The sequence below is a fragment of the Notothenia rossii genome (genome assembly GCF_949606895.1).
Source record: "Notothenia rossii genome assembly, chromosome: 11".
NCBI lineage: Eukaryota > Metazoa > Chordata > Actinopteri > Perciformes > Nototheniidae > Notothenia > Notothenia rossii.
The window spans coordinates 44,501,114-44,518,837 of record NC_136910.1 but is presented as its reverse complement, the minus strand read 5'-3'; the positions used below and the strand labels follow the sequence as shown (position 1 = coordinate 44,518,837).

At 39.7% G+C, this 17,724-nt stretch overlaps 1 protein-coding gene across 2 annotated transcripts in view; it reads left to right on the top strand.

Moving 5' to 3' along the window:
• Positions 1 to 17,724, top strand: part of astn2 (astrotactin 2) — a 291,201-nt gene that overhangs the window by 5,984 nt on the left and 267,493 nt on the right. The window contains exon 1 of one of the 2 annotated variants that reach the window (XM_079657487.1): positions 13,649 to 14,256. The exons of the other annotated variant lie outside the window; for it this stretch is intronic. Within the exon in view, the coding sequence (XP_079513613.1) occupies positions 13,824 to 14,256 (433 nt within the window). The 5' untranslated portion in view covers positions 13,649 to 13,823. Of the gene's footprint in view, positions 1 to 13,648; positions 14,257 to 17,724 lie in introns of those variants that run through there. 2 annotated transcript variants of the gene reach the window in all.

The following is a 17,724-nucleotide window of genomic DNA, read 5'->3' as shown; positions in this document are numbered from 1 at the left end:
ACCTTAAGCTAAACTTAAACCCTTGATTTAATACATAATCCATATGAGATGATCCACCTGAAATATGTTTTTCAAGGCTGGTGGATGGTTCCTCCTTCATCAAACCTTTATTTAATCAGATTGGTCCCTTGAGATCATAGATCTCTTTTTCAAGGGAAACCTGCAGCATATAGGTTCCACATGAAACATAAAACAATAAAGGACATCATACATTATATTTACAGGATACATTTACATAGTTATAGACATTTACAAGTGCCCATAGTATCAACGAGCATTTCATTTAGCCTAGCTTTAAAAACATGCAGAGGAATGAGATTGCTCAATTTAAATTCTTGCTGAAGATTATTCCAAGCAAGTGGAACTGCGCACATAAAAGCTGTCTTACCTAAGACAGTCCTTGCTCTTGGCACATCCAACAATACTACATCATGCCATCTCAGACAATAGCTGCTTGCAACTCTCTGTGTTATCAGAGAGCAGATATAATACAGGAGTTTACCCAACAAAGCTTTATAAATAAACGTGTACCAATGACTGAGCCTCTTTACACTAAGTGATGGCAAACCTGCCTTGGCATACAGGGCACAGTGATGTGTAAGTGCTTTACAATTTGTGACAAATCTCAGTGCGCTGTGATTGGCGGCATCTAACTTGTTCAGGCAATGGGCAGGTGCATTCATATGCAACAAATCAACATAGTCCAGCACAGGTAAAAAGGTCACAGTGACTAGCCTTTTTCCTGGCCTCAAGCGAGAAACAGGACTTGTTTCTGAAAAAGAAACCTAGCCTAACCCTCAGCTTTTTAAGCAGGTTATTGACATGAAGTTTAAAAGTAAGACAATCATCAAGCCAGATACCTAGGTATTTATAACAGGTAACTACTTCAAGTACTTGTCCTTGCATAGTAACAATATCTAAAACAGGCTCTGGTGTCTTTTTAGCTTTAGAAAAGAGAATAAAAGTGGACCTAAAACAGAACCTTGAGGAACACCATTAGCAATGTTTAACCACTCAGAAGACAGCCGATCAAAGTGAACACATTGGGACCTTTCAGAGAGATAGTTCACAAACCACCCCACTGCATGGCTGGATATGCCAATACTGAGTAGCCTCTGCTTTAAGATGCGATGATCAACGGTATGAAAAGCTTTGGAAAGGTCAACAAATAGAGCTGCACAACTCTGCTTATTATCTCAAATACTTGTAATGTCATTCACCACTTTCATTGTCGCAGTGATGGTGCTATGTTGCTTTCTGAAGCCTGACTGATGTTTAGACAGGATATTATTTTTACATAAAAAAATTGTTAACTCACTAGGCGTTCGAGCACCTACGCCAGAACTGACCATTTAGAGATTGGCCTATAGTTATTTAAATTAGTTGCCTCCCCTCCTTTTAGCAAAGGCAAGACATAAGCTGACTTCCATACTTTTGGAATTGCATTTGTGCTGAGGGAGAGGTTAAAAAGAGTAGTGAGAGGAAGAGCAATAAAATCTGCAGCTATCTTTAAAAAGAAAGGTTCTACGTTGTCCGGGCCAGCCGGTTTCTTAGGATCTAACTTGGTTAAAGCTTCACGAACAACATCAACAGTAAAAGGAGTAAAACTGAAAGGTTTTTTACAGACCACATTGTTCAGAGTCACAGATTGGGGTGTTCACAGAAGCAGAGTTAGGAACAGAATCAAACAGAGAGCCACAGATACTGTATGCCTGCCTCATGCCTCCGGTTCTTCCATAGCTCACCTTGTCAGTTGTTGCAGCAAGTCCTGCAGTACTACAGACGAGGAATCAGTACCGTTGAAAGCATTGTATGGTACAGTTCATGATGCAGAATATGAATTCATTATTAAGGTGGTGTGTTTAACACTGTTACAAGATTTCTTCAACACATTCATCCTGTTAATTCATTCAGGGCCTGTAATTGGACAGCCACCTGATCATAGCTTAACGTGGTTTCAATTGACAGAGGTCTAAGGCCAGTGCATGTATCCAAATATATTTAAATACTGATGAGTGTTTTTGTATGTTGGCACTTAACAGGAATATTATATTAAAACAAATATTATAATCGACATGATACAACCTAAAGCATATTATTTTTCTAATGCTTTATTGAAATTAAAGCCAATTTTGCAAGTCCTCACCCTTTGTTCAAAAACAGCTAGATGCTCTAGCAACGCACTACTATCTTATTAATCAAATGTGATATATTGGGGTTTGTATGCAAATTGTACTCAAGAAGAAGACGTCTTCTTCTTGAGTACAATTTGCATACATAAAGTAGTGCAAATCTTGCATATTTTTGCTATTATTTCTCCAGGAAATCTATCATACTTTAATGAAATTGAGTAATTATAGTAATTATTCAAACACACTTCACAAAGACTTGCTAAGTGTTTTTAATACTTTTTAAAAATCAAATCAGACATTCCGGTTGAAGGTTGTTCTTGACTCTTATTCAAGTTTGTTGCAGCTTTGGATGTTTTGAATCTTAATTATGTTTCTCTGTGTGACTGCTCTCTGTGTCGGAGAGCACACATTTGTAATGCAGATGTTGCCCTGTTTATTCTGTCTGTCAAATTAGTTCATGAGAATTGGCTGTGCATCTCTACCCATACTATAACGCCCTGCTCCATCATTAGCTCAACTCAAAAAGAAAGAAAATGGCAATAAAAAAATGAACATGCACAAATTAAACTGCCAATATTATTATTATTATTATTATTATTATTATTATTATTATTATTATTATTATTATTATTATTTTGTAAAAGCAAACAGAAGATGGTTCATTACACTTGGGAGCAGTGTTTTGGCATGTCAAAATCCTCACATTACACTTTGGACTGAACTTGTATGTATATTGACCTAATTCATCCTTGTAATAGTTTGAAAGCAGTATAACATACAGTCAGTCTCAATGTTATGTGGCATTACTGAAGTACATAAACTGTATGTATGTCCTCCACAACAGCTACTGTATCCAATCATGTTCCAGTGAAGCTGTGAAAAAAACAACCTTCCAGGCACATGCAGCGTTAATTATCAGCCGCTCTAATTGCATTTGGTGTCCATCTAATTAGTTTGAAGGCGCATATTTCACAGCAGTCAGTGTGTGGGAGGGTCATTTTCTCGGGAGCTGCAAATTAGGTCTGGGGTCTTGCTGATGCACCACAGGCATCAAAGTAGATAGCAGAGTGCACCAGGACAAGATGAAAGAGATACAGTAGCGCTCTGATAATCTATGCTGCAACATTAGTAACTCAGGTCCGTCCCCTCCTCCTCTTTTGAGTACAGTACTTTCTGTATCAGGTCAAGAGTACCAGTTACATAAGCTGACACGGAAGGTATGACATGTACCGCTGATTCCTGAGCTCAGTTTTCAGGGAAATTTGCTTCTCAGGGGATGTGCCTCTGCAGCAGGATAATCATTTTAACTGGTTACACTTCCCCTCTCTCTTTGGAATATTTTTCACAGAAAGGTTAACCATCTATATAACAGGGCAGCATGGTTATGTGAGATGTGAAATTGCAATTCTCTGTGAACAAAATGTGTATTCTCTTTGTGTCTCTAATCCTGTGAATAGAACAGCACTGGTGTAATGTATTCTGCTGAAAAGGCCCATTTTCAGTTTATAAACGGGGTATCTCATGGCTGTTTTTCCTCTTAATTTCTCAGAATATCTCCTCTTAGTGCAATTATCTGATTTAAGATTAATGCAATTTTTCTGTCCTGTTATTATGTTTACCTATCACAAGAAAACAGTCAAATGGTATGCACTACTTCTATCGAGTCTATCTTTAATTTGTGATTCAGTTATACTGTAATAAAAGCAGCAGTCATATATTATACGGTTAAAAACATAGATGTATTAAAGTGTTGTAAAAAAACAACTTTAAAATGTCTTTATAATTACACATCACCATTGGCTACTTAAGACCTTTACCTTTAAACTGTACACATGGGACACATGTACAGTTTGTCATAAAACCGCATTTGGATAAGTCTTCATTTTTAGTTTCTCCATATAAACTTTATTTTTGGCCTACCTTTCATCCAGAAAAAACAGAATTATAATGAGAGGCTTAACATTCACTGGAGGCCAAAACAGTGAAGCAAAAATATATGTTGTATAATCTCTGTTCTTTGTTCTAGTTTAGAGCGTGCTTTAATCTTTCTGTAGAATCAAACTTTAACACAGAGCTGCTGTTTTGTTTTCAGGGAACAAAACAGATGTTTCTGAAGGCGGGAGAAGCATAGAATAACTTGAGAAATTGAAAATGTTATTGGAATATATACACTAGAGAAAACAACTAATTCGACTTTGGCATTTCAAATGAGGATGTAGTCGAAATTAGCTCTGATTTTGAAGCTTCAATATAGCACATCATCCAATTTTAAAGACAGTCACAAGTTCAGCAAAACAAAATGATTAAATCAGTATTGACAGTAAGGAACGTTCTTATAAACATGAACGCCTTATATAAGACATACAAATATAAATGCTTCAAAATTTGAGAAGCACAATGTACATAAATGGATGTAAACAGTTCTAGAGGAATTGGAAACAAATAGAAACAGAGTAAGGACACAGGATTATAATAAGAAATAAGATAAGGCACATTCAATCAATTTTGACATATGTATTTATAACATTTATTTAAATGTTGTGATTATGTATATCAAACTCTCTAATACCAATGATTGTATATTGTGCTTTTTGAAATAGTTGCTTCTTGTTATGAGACAATCCCCTTGTTGCTGCCATAACACTGTACATGTAAGCGCTGTGGAACTCATAAAATATGTTCCTATAATCTTAATTTTTAAATCATTAGAAAAGACTGCATCACTCCTGCAATGCAATTGTTATTTGTCATACTGTATATTTCTAGAATTTTTCATAAACATTTAAAATTATCTTTAAACTCTCAGAGCAACATATTAAATGCTGTAATGAAACAAGCCTGGGGGTGAGGAATGTATTGCGGGGCTCTAAATGCTGGTGACAGATGGATTGGGGGGGGGGGGGGGGGGGAACCGGGAAGGAAAGCTTTAAGTAATGGAAGAGAGCAAGGCCAGAGTAATGTAAGGCCACATTTCTGACCTTGCCTGACTGTCCCACCTACCCTCTCTGTCACCAGCAGGACTAACGGATGGGTGAGTCAGTGGGCCAGGATGTGGACGGTAAACAGTGGTGACAGCTGACCTGGCAGCTCTCAATGGGGATGATGGAAGATGATACGAGCAGGGAGGAGGGGGGAAAAGGGTCATCCAAAGGTAGATTTTCTAACATTTGGAGTCTGTCAGAGAGCCACAGACCTGTCAATGAGGTGGGGCATGGCCCTGAATGACAACAGTGCATGGTTCCAGTGTAGCAGAGACATGAATCAGCTCTATGGTCCCACCGCAGCGGGCAGAATAAAGTATCATGGACACAGGCTCGGAACTGGTCTCTTGCTGTCTACATAACACAAATAATGTCGATAGTTTCAGCACAGACCGGACCAACCGCATACCTATTCCCATAACAGAGCTGTGTATGAAAAGCAAGGCTCCACATAAAACTGCTGCTCACTGCCCACTGCCGCATCAAAAACTCCACCGCACATCAACCCTGCATCCACTTAATGCCACATGTTTTTACTTATTCATGGACTTTAAGTTGACCTCATCAATTATTTACATTAAACACACATTAACCAAGAAAATGGAATAGACATTACAAAAAACAAAAAAATCAGTTTATGATTTTACAGAATGTCATTTCCTGAAGACTTTATTGATAGGATATATAACATACCTAAAAATACTCATAAAGTATGATATATTTAATGTTTTATTACTTTTGATATTCAACCCTTGAGCCACAAAGCTTACGAAAGTGAGATTCTAACACACATTTATATCTACATTTCGTTCACCTGAATTATTTTGAACTCTGCTATGTTATGTGGCAGAACTATATTCCAAAGAGCTTATGGTTCCTCATCGGCTCGTAACTTGTGTTTTCTTTTTAGTTTTCTGCCTCAGTGAGAGAGCTGTCTCCTATGTTACAGTGAAATACACAGTAAATGACTATGCCCTCTATGGAGGACGAGAACAAAGCCACATGCTCTTCCGTGAACAAAATGCTGATGTTGCTTTACCAAACTCACTAACATAACTTTTCCTGTGATGTTCACTCAGTGAAATGAATCCAGCAGATTAGGCGGAGACACTGTTAATTGCATCCCAACACACTTATCTTTCTTGATTTCATGAAATGTACCAGTGCAAATGGAGGCCCATTTGAATGACCATGAAATGTTTCAAGGACCAACCCCCACATGTTACATCAGTCGGAAAATTAGGAGAACAGATTTGACGTCTCTACTTGGAATTAAAAGGATTTATCAGTAGCTTACTGCTCACATTTGTTGGAATATGTGCTCGGCACCCACTAAACCAATTTGCTAGGTGGTGTTTGCGGTGCGCTTATGTGTGTTTTGTGGGTGTATATGTCCCCCAGGTGTAACCCAGTTTCTAAATGAGGAGCTCTTTGTTTACACCTGCAGAACTGGGGCAGTCTCCAGATAACTTAAACTAATCAATTAACAAAGATAGCACAGGGGAACACTGCCAGTACAGCAAACAGCTTTCAGACTCTACTCGAACCCACTCAAAAGGGAAGAAGAAGCCATAAGAACGAGGTATAACTGTAGCTTCATTCATTTCCTGAATTCATGACAGCGTCCCTTTTAGCCTTTTAAGCTGCATGATTTTGTGGATTGAAAACAGCAGCCTTTTAGTCTTTCCACCAACTTGGTCCAGACTGGAATATCTCAACAACATTATCAGATGGCTTAAACTATCAGATTCTTATTAGTCTCTACTCATATATGACATTCAATCAGATGTTCAGTCTGCACATTTCATGCGGACTGCCCACATCATGTATATGTATATATCCCACTTACTCACAGCCTTTTTGCTATTCCCTCGGCATCCATCTGATCTCAATCACCTTTAACGTAGATATTAAACACATTGCTAAGCTTCACTTAAACAAAAGAGCATAGATCATTAAGCTGTTAGTGCCTCATACCCACTTATGCGCATTTATAGACGGATCTGTATATCCACACTCCTCTACTGCTGGCCTTTGCACAGGTCTGCTTAAAGATGTGGAGCTTACTGATTCTTTAAATAGTGGGAGCAAAAGCAATATTCATTTTCATTCCAAATGTATTTCTCTTGCTTAGGGATTTAACTATAAAGCTAACCTCTAAGCAAGGGTTTGGAACACAGCCATAATGTTGAGTATTACCATCTAACCCAAAGGAAAGAGCAGAAGACTTTTTCATCATTTTTCTGACATCAAATAACATTCTCCAGCCTTGCTGAAGGAAGCGGAAAAAAAAGGTCAGGTCCTTTGCTCATTATGCCACATAGATCCGTTTAACCATCTCTGTCTAGGTGCAGTCGACGTTAGCTTGTTGTCCATCAAATTCAATTTTGAAAGACTCAGAGGCTGCCACAGTATTCAGGTCGAAGCAATTTCCTGAGCAATAAATCTCATATAACCAACCACAGCTCTCCATCAGCTAATAACAATACCGTTTTCCTTTCCCTACCCTTGTTTAAGTAGCTACTTTCAGCTCTCCGCCACCTCGCAGAACACACCGACATCAATCAGACCTATCTGATGTCTTGCTACTGTTGGCCCATTAAAGACAGACAGTGTTCAATGAAATCTATCAGCGAAAGAGGTCATGTGTGCGAAACTACCGCATGTGCTCCGTTGAAGCACCACCAGTTCTATGCACAGTGTCAGCATTTCCAATACAAGGACAGCAAACCTGGTCAAATTTGCCCTTAAGGCTAATCTTTGTAGCCAACTATTCCCTAAGGAAATCATTATGACGGAATGAATACAATTTCAAATTAACCCAGAAAGGAAAGGGAGAAAGTTGCCCAAATGCAAATTAATTTAGGGGTGTGGCAGTGACTTAGATGAGTCACTTTGATGTTAGTTCTTCAAAGTATGGCTTAAAAACTCGAGCCACATAATTTAAAGAGATTTAAGGATACCAATTAGCTTCTAACTTCATGCCAACTTTAGGTGTCACTAGCAAGATAAAAATCAAAGCTTTCTTCTTCCCACCTATAAGAAACCAAAGGCTGAAAATACAGATTGATATACCTGCTAACGGTTAAGTGTATATGACAAAACATCATATCCGCTAAGCGTGCATTATGTTCCCTCTTTCATCATTCTAAAATATTTAAGTTGATGTTTAAGTTTTGAAAGAAAAAGTATTAATGATAACAGTATTGAAATAGTAAAAAATAAATAAGAAAAACGGATCTTGACTATGTGGTTTTCAAAATAATAGAATGCAAAAAATAAAGAAAATCCACAAATACTGTATTTGATTTGCATTGAACTTGACATGTGCGTCTTTTAGATTGAAGTTGATTTAAACAGAGAAAAAAGACAGACTGGATATGAAATGTTCCAGTATCAACCAAAGAGAGCGAAAGCAAATACACACATGGCTCATCTCATTTGTCTTCTTTCAATGCATCCTTATTTGTTATTTTCTACTTTACTCTTTCCCTCATGTCTAAGTTCCTCCCAACTTTAAGATAGATGGGCGAGATGCAAGGGAATATGGTAATACAAAGGAACACAAGTGGCACATCCTTGTATTTTGAGCGTCATAAACAAGGTTTGTGCCTTATGACCATTGCATTGCTGGGTCAGCTGTGCAACTGCTTCAATCTTTTGAAGCCTACATATTATGGCATTCAGTGCCCAAATAACAAGGATGCAATGTTCACTGTTGTTAGAGTTATTTTTGGCTGTGTCATGCATGGTTACATATAAAAATGAAAAGCAAGGACTTCCAAAACAAAATGACCAAATGTGAATAAAAGGGATACAAGGTATATAACTTGTTCTGATTTGTAAAACATCTACAGTTTAAAATATATCAAAACCAAAGAGACACACACAGAGAATGTTTCAACACCTACATCTATGATTAATTATTTGAAATGTACGTGCTGACTTATCTAACATTGATGATTGCAATCGCTTGATGGATTGAAAATACTCACTGAATTGATGAGATCTCTGTATCGCTCAGGGACGTTTTCGGCTGAGTTGTTAGAGCTCAGATGTTTTTCTTTATTTTCGCAAATATACAAAACAAAAGATAACTAATACTCACACATTTCATGGCCCTGCCAGTTCAGTGTTATATATTTGTGAACATTAAGAAAACCTAGCATCAGAGCATTGACTGTATTCACACCGATGCAATTTCAAATAACTTCAACCTTAACCTAATTTGCATTTGTAAAAAAAACTGTCAATTGGAACATTACCAACACATGTCATGCTACAGTGCACGGGTTGGAGTTTGATTATTGGCACCTAGCGTTTGTGCTTATCTGATGAACAGTGAATGTGCCTTACTGACATGATGACTACTGGATGATCATAAGGCATATTAAGGCATATTTGACCATTTGTATGCCTCTTGCGCATTTCTAAAAAGGAAGCTTGTCTATAACTTTTTGTGCACATGTTTCTGTTTTTCCTTGAAAACGTTCGTAACATATTAATTTCTTTCTACATACAGCTTTGGTTAAGCTGTGTTAAGTTAGTAGGAGAGAGCAGGCCTGTTCAAACTACTGCTCAAACAACACTGGCTCAATGGACTCAGCTAAATTAATGATTTACTTAGATTTACTTTTTCAGAAAAACAATACTTGTGCCAGTGTGCACCTTATTGCTCAAGACTGGAAGTTTGGGTACTCGTACAGACCCTGTGAGTGAATGCTTTTGCACCACGAAGAAACACTGAGAGTGAGTGTGTGTTTGAATATTTCAGCACCATTGAGAAATACAGGGAGAAGCTGGTGCTGTGGCCTGTTTCCATATTAATTCTCAGCTTTCTCTCAAGTTTGGAGAAAGCAGTATGTTCATGCTGGAAAAGTGACAAACACTAACCATCCCGAAAAATGTTAGGATGCAAACTATGGATATCAAATCCGAAGATATGTGTGTGTGTGTGTGTGTGTGTGTGTGTGTGTGTGTGTGTGTGTGTGTGTGTGTGTGTGTGTGTGTGTGTGTGTGTGTGTGTGTGTGTGTGTGTGTGCGTTGGAAACCCCTGTCCCACAGTGTAATACACCAAGGAAATGATGAATAAAATAAGTTGACAGCATCAGAAACATCTTGGAGAGCTAAAAATAAAATATTAATAATTTGGTGAGACATTTCACTTCTCTTTCTCAAGTACCGTATGATTAATGCATATATTATATCCTTGACTTTAAGTCACCATACATTTTAATGTTTCAGCACCACGGACAGAGACGTGGTACAGTAATGACAGTCATGGTTACATTAGAGGCAACACAACATAAAGTGTTAGTGAACCTCAACATTACAAGCAACATTAAATAGGTTGAATGTAGATTAAACATTATTTGAATAGTTCATTTTAAAATGTGTAGAATGTGTTCAAAGTAATAATAATAATAATACATTATATTTGTATCGTGCTTTTCTTGAACCCAAAGACGCTTTAAAGTTGGGAGGGAGGGTAGACAAACAAAACAAAACCAAAACCAAAAAGAAACAAAGAAACAAAACAAAACAGAAAAGCAGTCAGGAGGAAGTTGGTTGAGAGGGGGGGGGGGGGGGGGGGGGCTTATGGAAACAGAGTTGAAGAAGTGGGTTTTGAGGCGGGACTGGAACAGGGCGAGGGACTCAGACTCACGGAGGGAGTTCCAGAAGGCTCTATCCCCGCAGCTCCGGAGTTTGGCCTTGGGGATAGAAAGCAAACCGGCCGAGGTGGATCTGAGGGACCGGGAGGGTTGGTAGAGGATTAGGAGGTCAGTGAGGTAGGGGGGGGGGGCAGATGGTGGGGGGCTTTGTAAGTGAGGACCAGGAGTTTGTAATGGTTGTGGTGTGAAACAGGGAGCCAGTGGAGTTATTTGAGGACCGGGGTGATGTGATGCCATGATTTAGTATGGGTGAGGAGTGTGGCGGCTGCGTTCTGGACACGCTGGAGTCTATTGAGGGAGGTAGTGCTGATGCCGTAGAGGAGTGAGTTGCAATAGTCAAGGCGGGAGGAGATGAAGGCGTGAATGAGTCGCTCAGCTGCAGGGTGTGTGAGAGAGGGACGGAGTTTGGCAATATTGCGGAGGTGGAAAAATGAGGTTTTTACAACTTGACTCATGTGGGGCTCGAGGGAGAGGGTGGGGTCAAATATAACGCCAATGTTGCGTGCCTGGGTGGAGGGGGAAACAGGGGTGCCATCAATGGTGACTTTCAGGTTGGGGGTTTTGCTGACGGTGGATTTGGAGCCGATGAGGAGGAGTTCAGTTTTATTGCTGTTGAGTTTGAGGAAGTTGTGTTGCGCCCAGGATTTTATTGCAGTCAGACAGGATTCAATGTGGGTGAGGGGGGGTTGTGGGGGGATTTGGTGCTGAGGTAAATCTGTGTGTCGTCAGCGTAACAGTGAAAGTCCAGGTTGTATTGGCGGAGAATCTGACCAAGGGGGAGGATGTAGATGATGAAGAGGAGGGGGCCGAGTAATGAATCTTGGGGAACACCTTGGGTGACGGAAGCTGTGGCAGAGGAGTGGTTGTTGAGGGAGATGAAGTGGGATCTGTCGTAGAGGTAGGACTGGAGCCACCTGAGTGCAGTACCTTTGACACCGATATCCTGGAGTCGGGTAAGCAGGATGGTGTGGCTCACGGTATCGAAGGCTGCACTCAGGTTGAGGAGGATGAGGATGTTGAGGGAACCGGTGTCATTGAGGACTTTGATGAGTGCCGTTTCTGTGCTGTGGTGGGGACGAAAACCAGACTGAAGGGGTTCAAAAAGCTGGTTGGTTTGGAGATGGCAGTGGAGTTGTTTGGAGATGATGCGTTCTATTATTCTAAAAGTATCTAAAGTAGCCAGCATCTTTGCATTCATTTGCATGTTGGTCCACTATGTGAATGTGAGTCAAATACTCCCTATCCTTTAGGCTTCGTGTTCTCCAACAACAATGGATGATATGCCACCAATTCTTTTCAGAGGACTTTTTTTCCCCTCCAGTGTCAGATGTCCATTATGAGGTCACGTTATCACACCCATCAGAGCATTTTGGGGTTCAGTGGCAAGCCCAAGAATTGATTTGTACATGACCACTCTTCCTCCTGAGCCACTGACACCCCTGAGGAAATGTACCTACTGTGTATTCAGTTTAGGTACATTCCCTTATAAAGATATCTAACTCCTTTTAACTATTGCACCTCATCTCTCTTTAGGTTTGATTACAAGTTTTTCTTCTTCTTTTTTTTAAAACACACACACATTTATAAAGGAATCTACAAAGAAGAGAAAAGATACAACTGCTTTGCATTTTGAACTTTGTACTCCTGCCTCATCTCTGGGTCTTTCAAAAACATCCATCCTTCCCACTAGTAATTATATGCATAACCCAGAAAATAATAGTTATCAAAAAGGATGATCCGAAGCATTAACATTCAAATATTGGTGACCATTGTTGATGTTGACTTTGAGTTCATGAACCAAGATTTATGTAACTATGCGGCTTTAGAATAATCTTCCTCCTTATATAGTTTTTTAATATGAGGATTCTTAAATACTTTTGACTTTTAAGCACCATACTACATCATCAAAATAAGAGGGGATTTAAACCAAAAGTGATTCTGCATCTGATTAGTTTTGTGTACTGTTTTTTATGAATCAATTTAAAGACATCACAGTGTGTTAAACATACATCTGTGTGTTTTGTCGATGACATATGCTGTGCCTCAGGCTGTCCATTGAACGTATTGACTCAAACCACACATATTATATCCTTTTGAAATACGTTGTTAAGTGAACCTTTCAAGTTCTGCTTTCAAGCAACAACATTTGAAAGTAACATGGGTAAGATATTTTATGAAATTCATAGAAAAAGGTATCTGAACCATGACAGTAACTTGGTAAACGGCATCTGCTGGTGAAGACAATGACATGATTAAAACTGTCATGTCTGTCACAGACTACTAAATGAACCTTAAGGTTACTGTATATTTTTTTTGTCACCTGCTGTTTTCCAAGGTGCTCACTTTGAACTTCAACTTTGGAGTTGGGGTTGATAAAAAAAGGTGTTCATAAACAAATATGTAGATCTGGCAAACATAAAGCGTTCAAACAGATCATGTGATATAATAAGAAATGCTCCACAACAGCTACAAAATGGACATTGACTGGATCATTTGTTGAATTCTTTCCAAGGTCAATAATCAATGATGTACCTCATAACAGATATGCTTCGACAATGTATTGTGTTAATAATTTGGCTACAATCCCTCATAATGTCCCAAGACAAGTTCCTTCTTGTAGGCTACTTATGTTTGTTAATTTAAATGTAAGACATCTTCTACCATAATCACCTATTTCAATACATGTATAACAAGAGCTTATATAAATCCTAACTCTTACTTTCATTTTTTGGGAGATTTTCCTATGTTTTTTTTCTAGAAAAGCCAGAAAATCCTGCATAATGACTATCGTGGTGGCTCCACCTCATGTTTGTCTTTAACAGGACACGTGCTTCTCCGTGTTTAAGTGATTTGTTGTCCCACTGTGTGAACACGAATGGATATGTGTGAGGAGCGAAAAGATGTCATCCTCCTCACTACACCTGTGCTGCCGCCTCCTGGACGGACGCGACTCCTTTGCAGCGTCTGTAGCCTGCTATAAGTGAACGGACAGCTTATGAGCCCCACTCAAAGCGAGAGAACCACACACGAGGAGCGGGATGGCGCGGATATCAATGCCGCACCTCCACCTCCTTCTAGCGGGGCTCTTCCTAACGGGGACGTTGCCAGTCCGAGCAAACAGAGGAGCAACTGTGCCCGACGAAGAAAAAAGAGATAAAGAGAACCACGCGGAGGCGCCATGTGAGGTGAAAACCGTAACCGTGTCCACCTTGCCCGTACTCCGGGAGAACGAGTTCAGCTTCACCGGTGGAGCTTCGGGGAACGTGGTCGGAGGAGGGGGAGCTGCTGGAGCGGGTGGAGCTGCTGGAGGAGGAACTGGTGCTGCTGGTGCTGGTGGTGGTGGTGGTGGTGGAGGAGGAGCAGGAGGAGGGGGGGAATCCCGACTCCTGTTATTCGTTAGAACAGACCTACCTGGGCGAATTTCCGTAATGGATGATCTTGACAACACAGCTCTCCCCTACTTCACACTCGGTAAGAACTGCTGTGTTGTTTGCTCTCCACTATGATAACCAGTCACCCTAGATGCGCATTGGGACCATGCACACTGGTAGCCTGTGTTCACCCTGAGCTACATTCCCCAAAAAACATGGGCTCATACACGCACTCCCTGGCACTTAATCACCTGGCTGTTTCCATTAGCTTGTTCGGATTCAATTTTAACTTTAACATTGTCGAGCAGGCATTATGTGCCACCAATAAATAATCCTGGCCAAAAGATAGGTATTTAGTATTGATTTCCCCTCTCCCGGTACTTACATTCTGCTGCTTCCGCATGGGATACAAACTAACTTAGTACAGCTCATGTTTAAGTGACCCTCCTTTTCCTTCCGCTCTTTCTTCCTCTTCATCTCTTTCTGTCTAGCTTTCCTATTTTTTGGTTTAATATGATTATGACTTAGTGCAAAGCCTAAGTATGGTGCCCCAATCAAGGAGTCCAATTTGGCCCTGCAAATATGCATGAAATTGGTATTTTATTCTCACTTGAGCACATAATTCATAGCACACATCATTGCTGATGGTGTGAGTTCAACTGAATGAAATACTAGCCTAGATTTTACACCGCTGTCAACATTTGACCGTGGTAGGTTTTAACTTACACATCCCCTTTTTGTTTGTTTTTTCTCATACAACTGAGTAAATCCACACGACAAAACACATGTCTTTGATGGCTCTTCATCATTTAAAATGTCTGGAAAGTAGAATCACTGATTGGATAATAATAGAGGACACACTAGTGGGAAAGTGTATCTGCCTTCTAACAACCCCAAAAGGTATTTGTTTTGCAAGAGTAGGAGCCTTTGCATGAAGCTTACCTTGCTTTCTCCTTATTTCTCACTTATGTCACTGAGTCCCCAGGAAGATAGATGTTCTTATACTTGTCCCTTGGTGCGTGTGAAATGAGCAACTTTTTTTCATTGTGTATTGGTAGAGGTTAGGGCTGCACGATATTGGAAAAAACTGACATTGCGATTTTTTTTTCGCCCTGTGATATATATTGCGATATTACGACGGAGTATTGGCCACACTTAGAAGAAAAAAACTGAGAGATTTCGAGAATTAAGTCGTAATAATACGAGAATAAAGTCGTAATCACGAGAATAAAGTCGTAATCACGAGAATAAAGTCGTAATTACGAGAATAAAGTCATAATTACGAGATTAAAGCTTTGTCTATGGATTAAAGTCGTAGTTTCATAAGTGACTTGAGAAGGAGACAACAGCAGCGTCCTTCAATACAATGAGGAATGTGGAGCATCTTGTGAAGCAGTACTTTAGTTTAGGTTTCTCAAATAACGAAATACTTAATCTTTTGGCACATCAGCATCAGATTATAATAAGTATTAGAACTTTGAATAGGTTGTGCAAGAAACTATGTCTATTATTTTGAAGAAAGAACCACACAGACTTGGAGGAGATTGTCTCTTTAGGGGGAAATAGCTGGTTCTGGCCGACTACAAGGCTATCGTTGGTTACATGTACGAGCGGTTCAAAGGGGATTTGTTGTTTCACAAGAAACGATGAGACTTGTAATCAAGGCTTTGGATCCAGAAGGAGTCGAACGATAGCCTTGTAGTGGAGTCGGAATGAGCTCCCATTGAAATCAGGACAGCAGAAAGCTTACACATCTTCCGGCGCAGACTGAAAACTGAAACTTGCTGTACTTATAGGATTCTGTTTTATTCAAGTTTTTATCTTGTTGGTTGAATGCACATTGTAAGTCGCTTTGGATAAAAGCGTCAGCTAAATGTAATGTAATGTAGTCGGCCAGAACCAGCCGTTTCCTCCTGCAGAAAGGAGACAATCTCCTCCCAAGTCCCCTTCTCAAGTCACTTGTGAAACTACGACTTTATTCTCGTAATTATGACTTTATTCTCGTAATTATGACTTTATTCTCGTAACTATGACTTTATTCTCGTCGTAACTATGACTTTATTCTCGTTGTAACTATGACTTTATTCTCGTCGTAACTATGACTTTATTCTCGTATTATTACGACTTCTTCTAATTTCTTCTAAATGTGGCCCTAATACTCCGTCGTACGATATGAAAAGATACAGGAATTGAAGAAAAGACCGTTTTCTTTCCCGCAAACCATCCTTTATTGAACTTTAATGCTATACAATTGGTATTTTTTAAACTACATTTAACAGGATGAAGGATTTTAGTCACAGACGTGGATCTTAAGTTATCAGAGCAACAAGCTGAGCTAGCTCTTTTAGCAGCTCCAAACTGCCCTGGAGAAACACATGAAACTACTTTATTCAGTGTTTTTACCTTTAATCACTGGGTTTGTTTGCTTTGGAGATTTGATTGTGGTTTGCTGTGCATGCAGAGCCTGCATGTCACCCACTCAAGTACCCCTGACATGAGAGCGGCGCAAGTTTTCCATTTGTAGCAAGCAGCAAAATAATTGTAACATGACGTGTTTGAGTTAATTTGCCTACTTAAGTAAGCAAGTCCAAAAGAAAACAACATTTTTTTTAAAACTTCTTTTTTTTTCAATTAAATCGCACGTCCTGCGATGTGAATATCGCGCATGCATGCGCATATCGCGATTATCGTCACGACACCATATATCGTACAGCCTTCTGCAGTACGGAGTGTGGGGCACACAATAATGGGGCACACAATAATGTTGCATGCAATAGGCTATACAGGGTATACAGGCATGTACATGTTTTTCCTCTTCTCAATCAATTCAAGGCATCTTTGTTGGCTGGGAATGATAGGAAACCTGTTTTTATGGCACACAAGATGCAAGACTTGGTGGAGGTCGTTGATGTGGGTGCTGAGGAAATCCATGTCTCATTACCACAGTTTTCAGACCCTGGTTTGCTGTCTTCTTTTCCTTTTCTTTGTTTCTCTTTCTCTGGTCTCTGTTTTATACTCTGTATGAGGAGTGCTGAGTAAACTGGCAGCGTGGAGCACAGGCGGGCAGGCAGGAAGGCTGAGGGCTGGAGCATTAAGCTAGTAAATCACTTTCTATTCTCATTAAGGACAGCCGTTGACTGGTGAGAAAGGCCTCTCTGTCCTCCCAGTCAGCCAGCTAGCAAATTTGCTGCTTCGCCCTTCCAGTGCATGACTGCTTGCTGTAGAGGGATGAGGAGAAAGGAGGTTTTAATATTTGTAATGCAAGCATGTTCACTCATGCCATTGAACACATTGTTAAACTGAATAACCGCTGGAGTGTAGTTATTTGCGCAATAAATATGGATGTTAACGCTACAAAGCTGGAATTCATGAAATGTAATAGAAATGTATTTTTGGGAATACACGCAGTAACATCTTCCTTTTTAAAAATTGAAACATATATATGAAAGCGCTCATATAATCATCGTGTTAAGTTCCTGAGATTCCGAGGCAAAATAAATGTTGGTGTCACCTGTTTTCCTCGTGTTCGGCAGTCGACACCATTCAGGTCATGCTGTCAGCTTTCCTC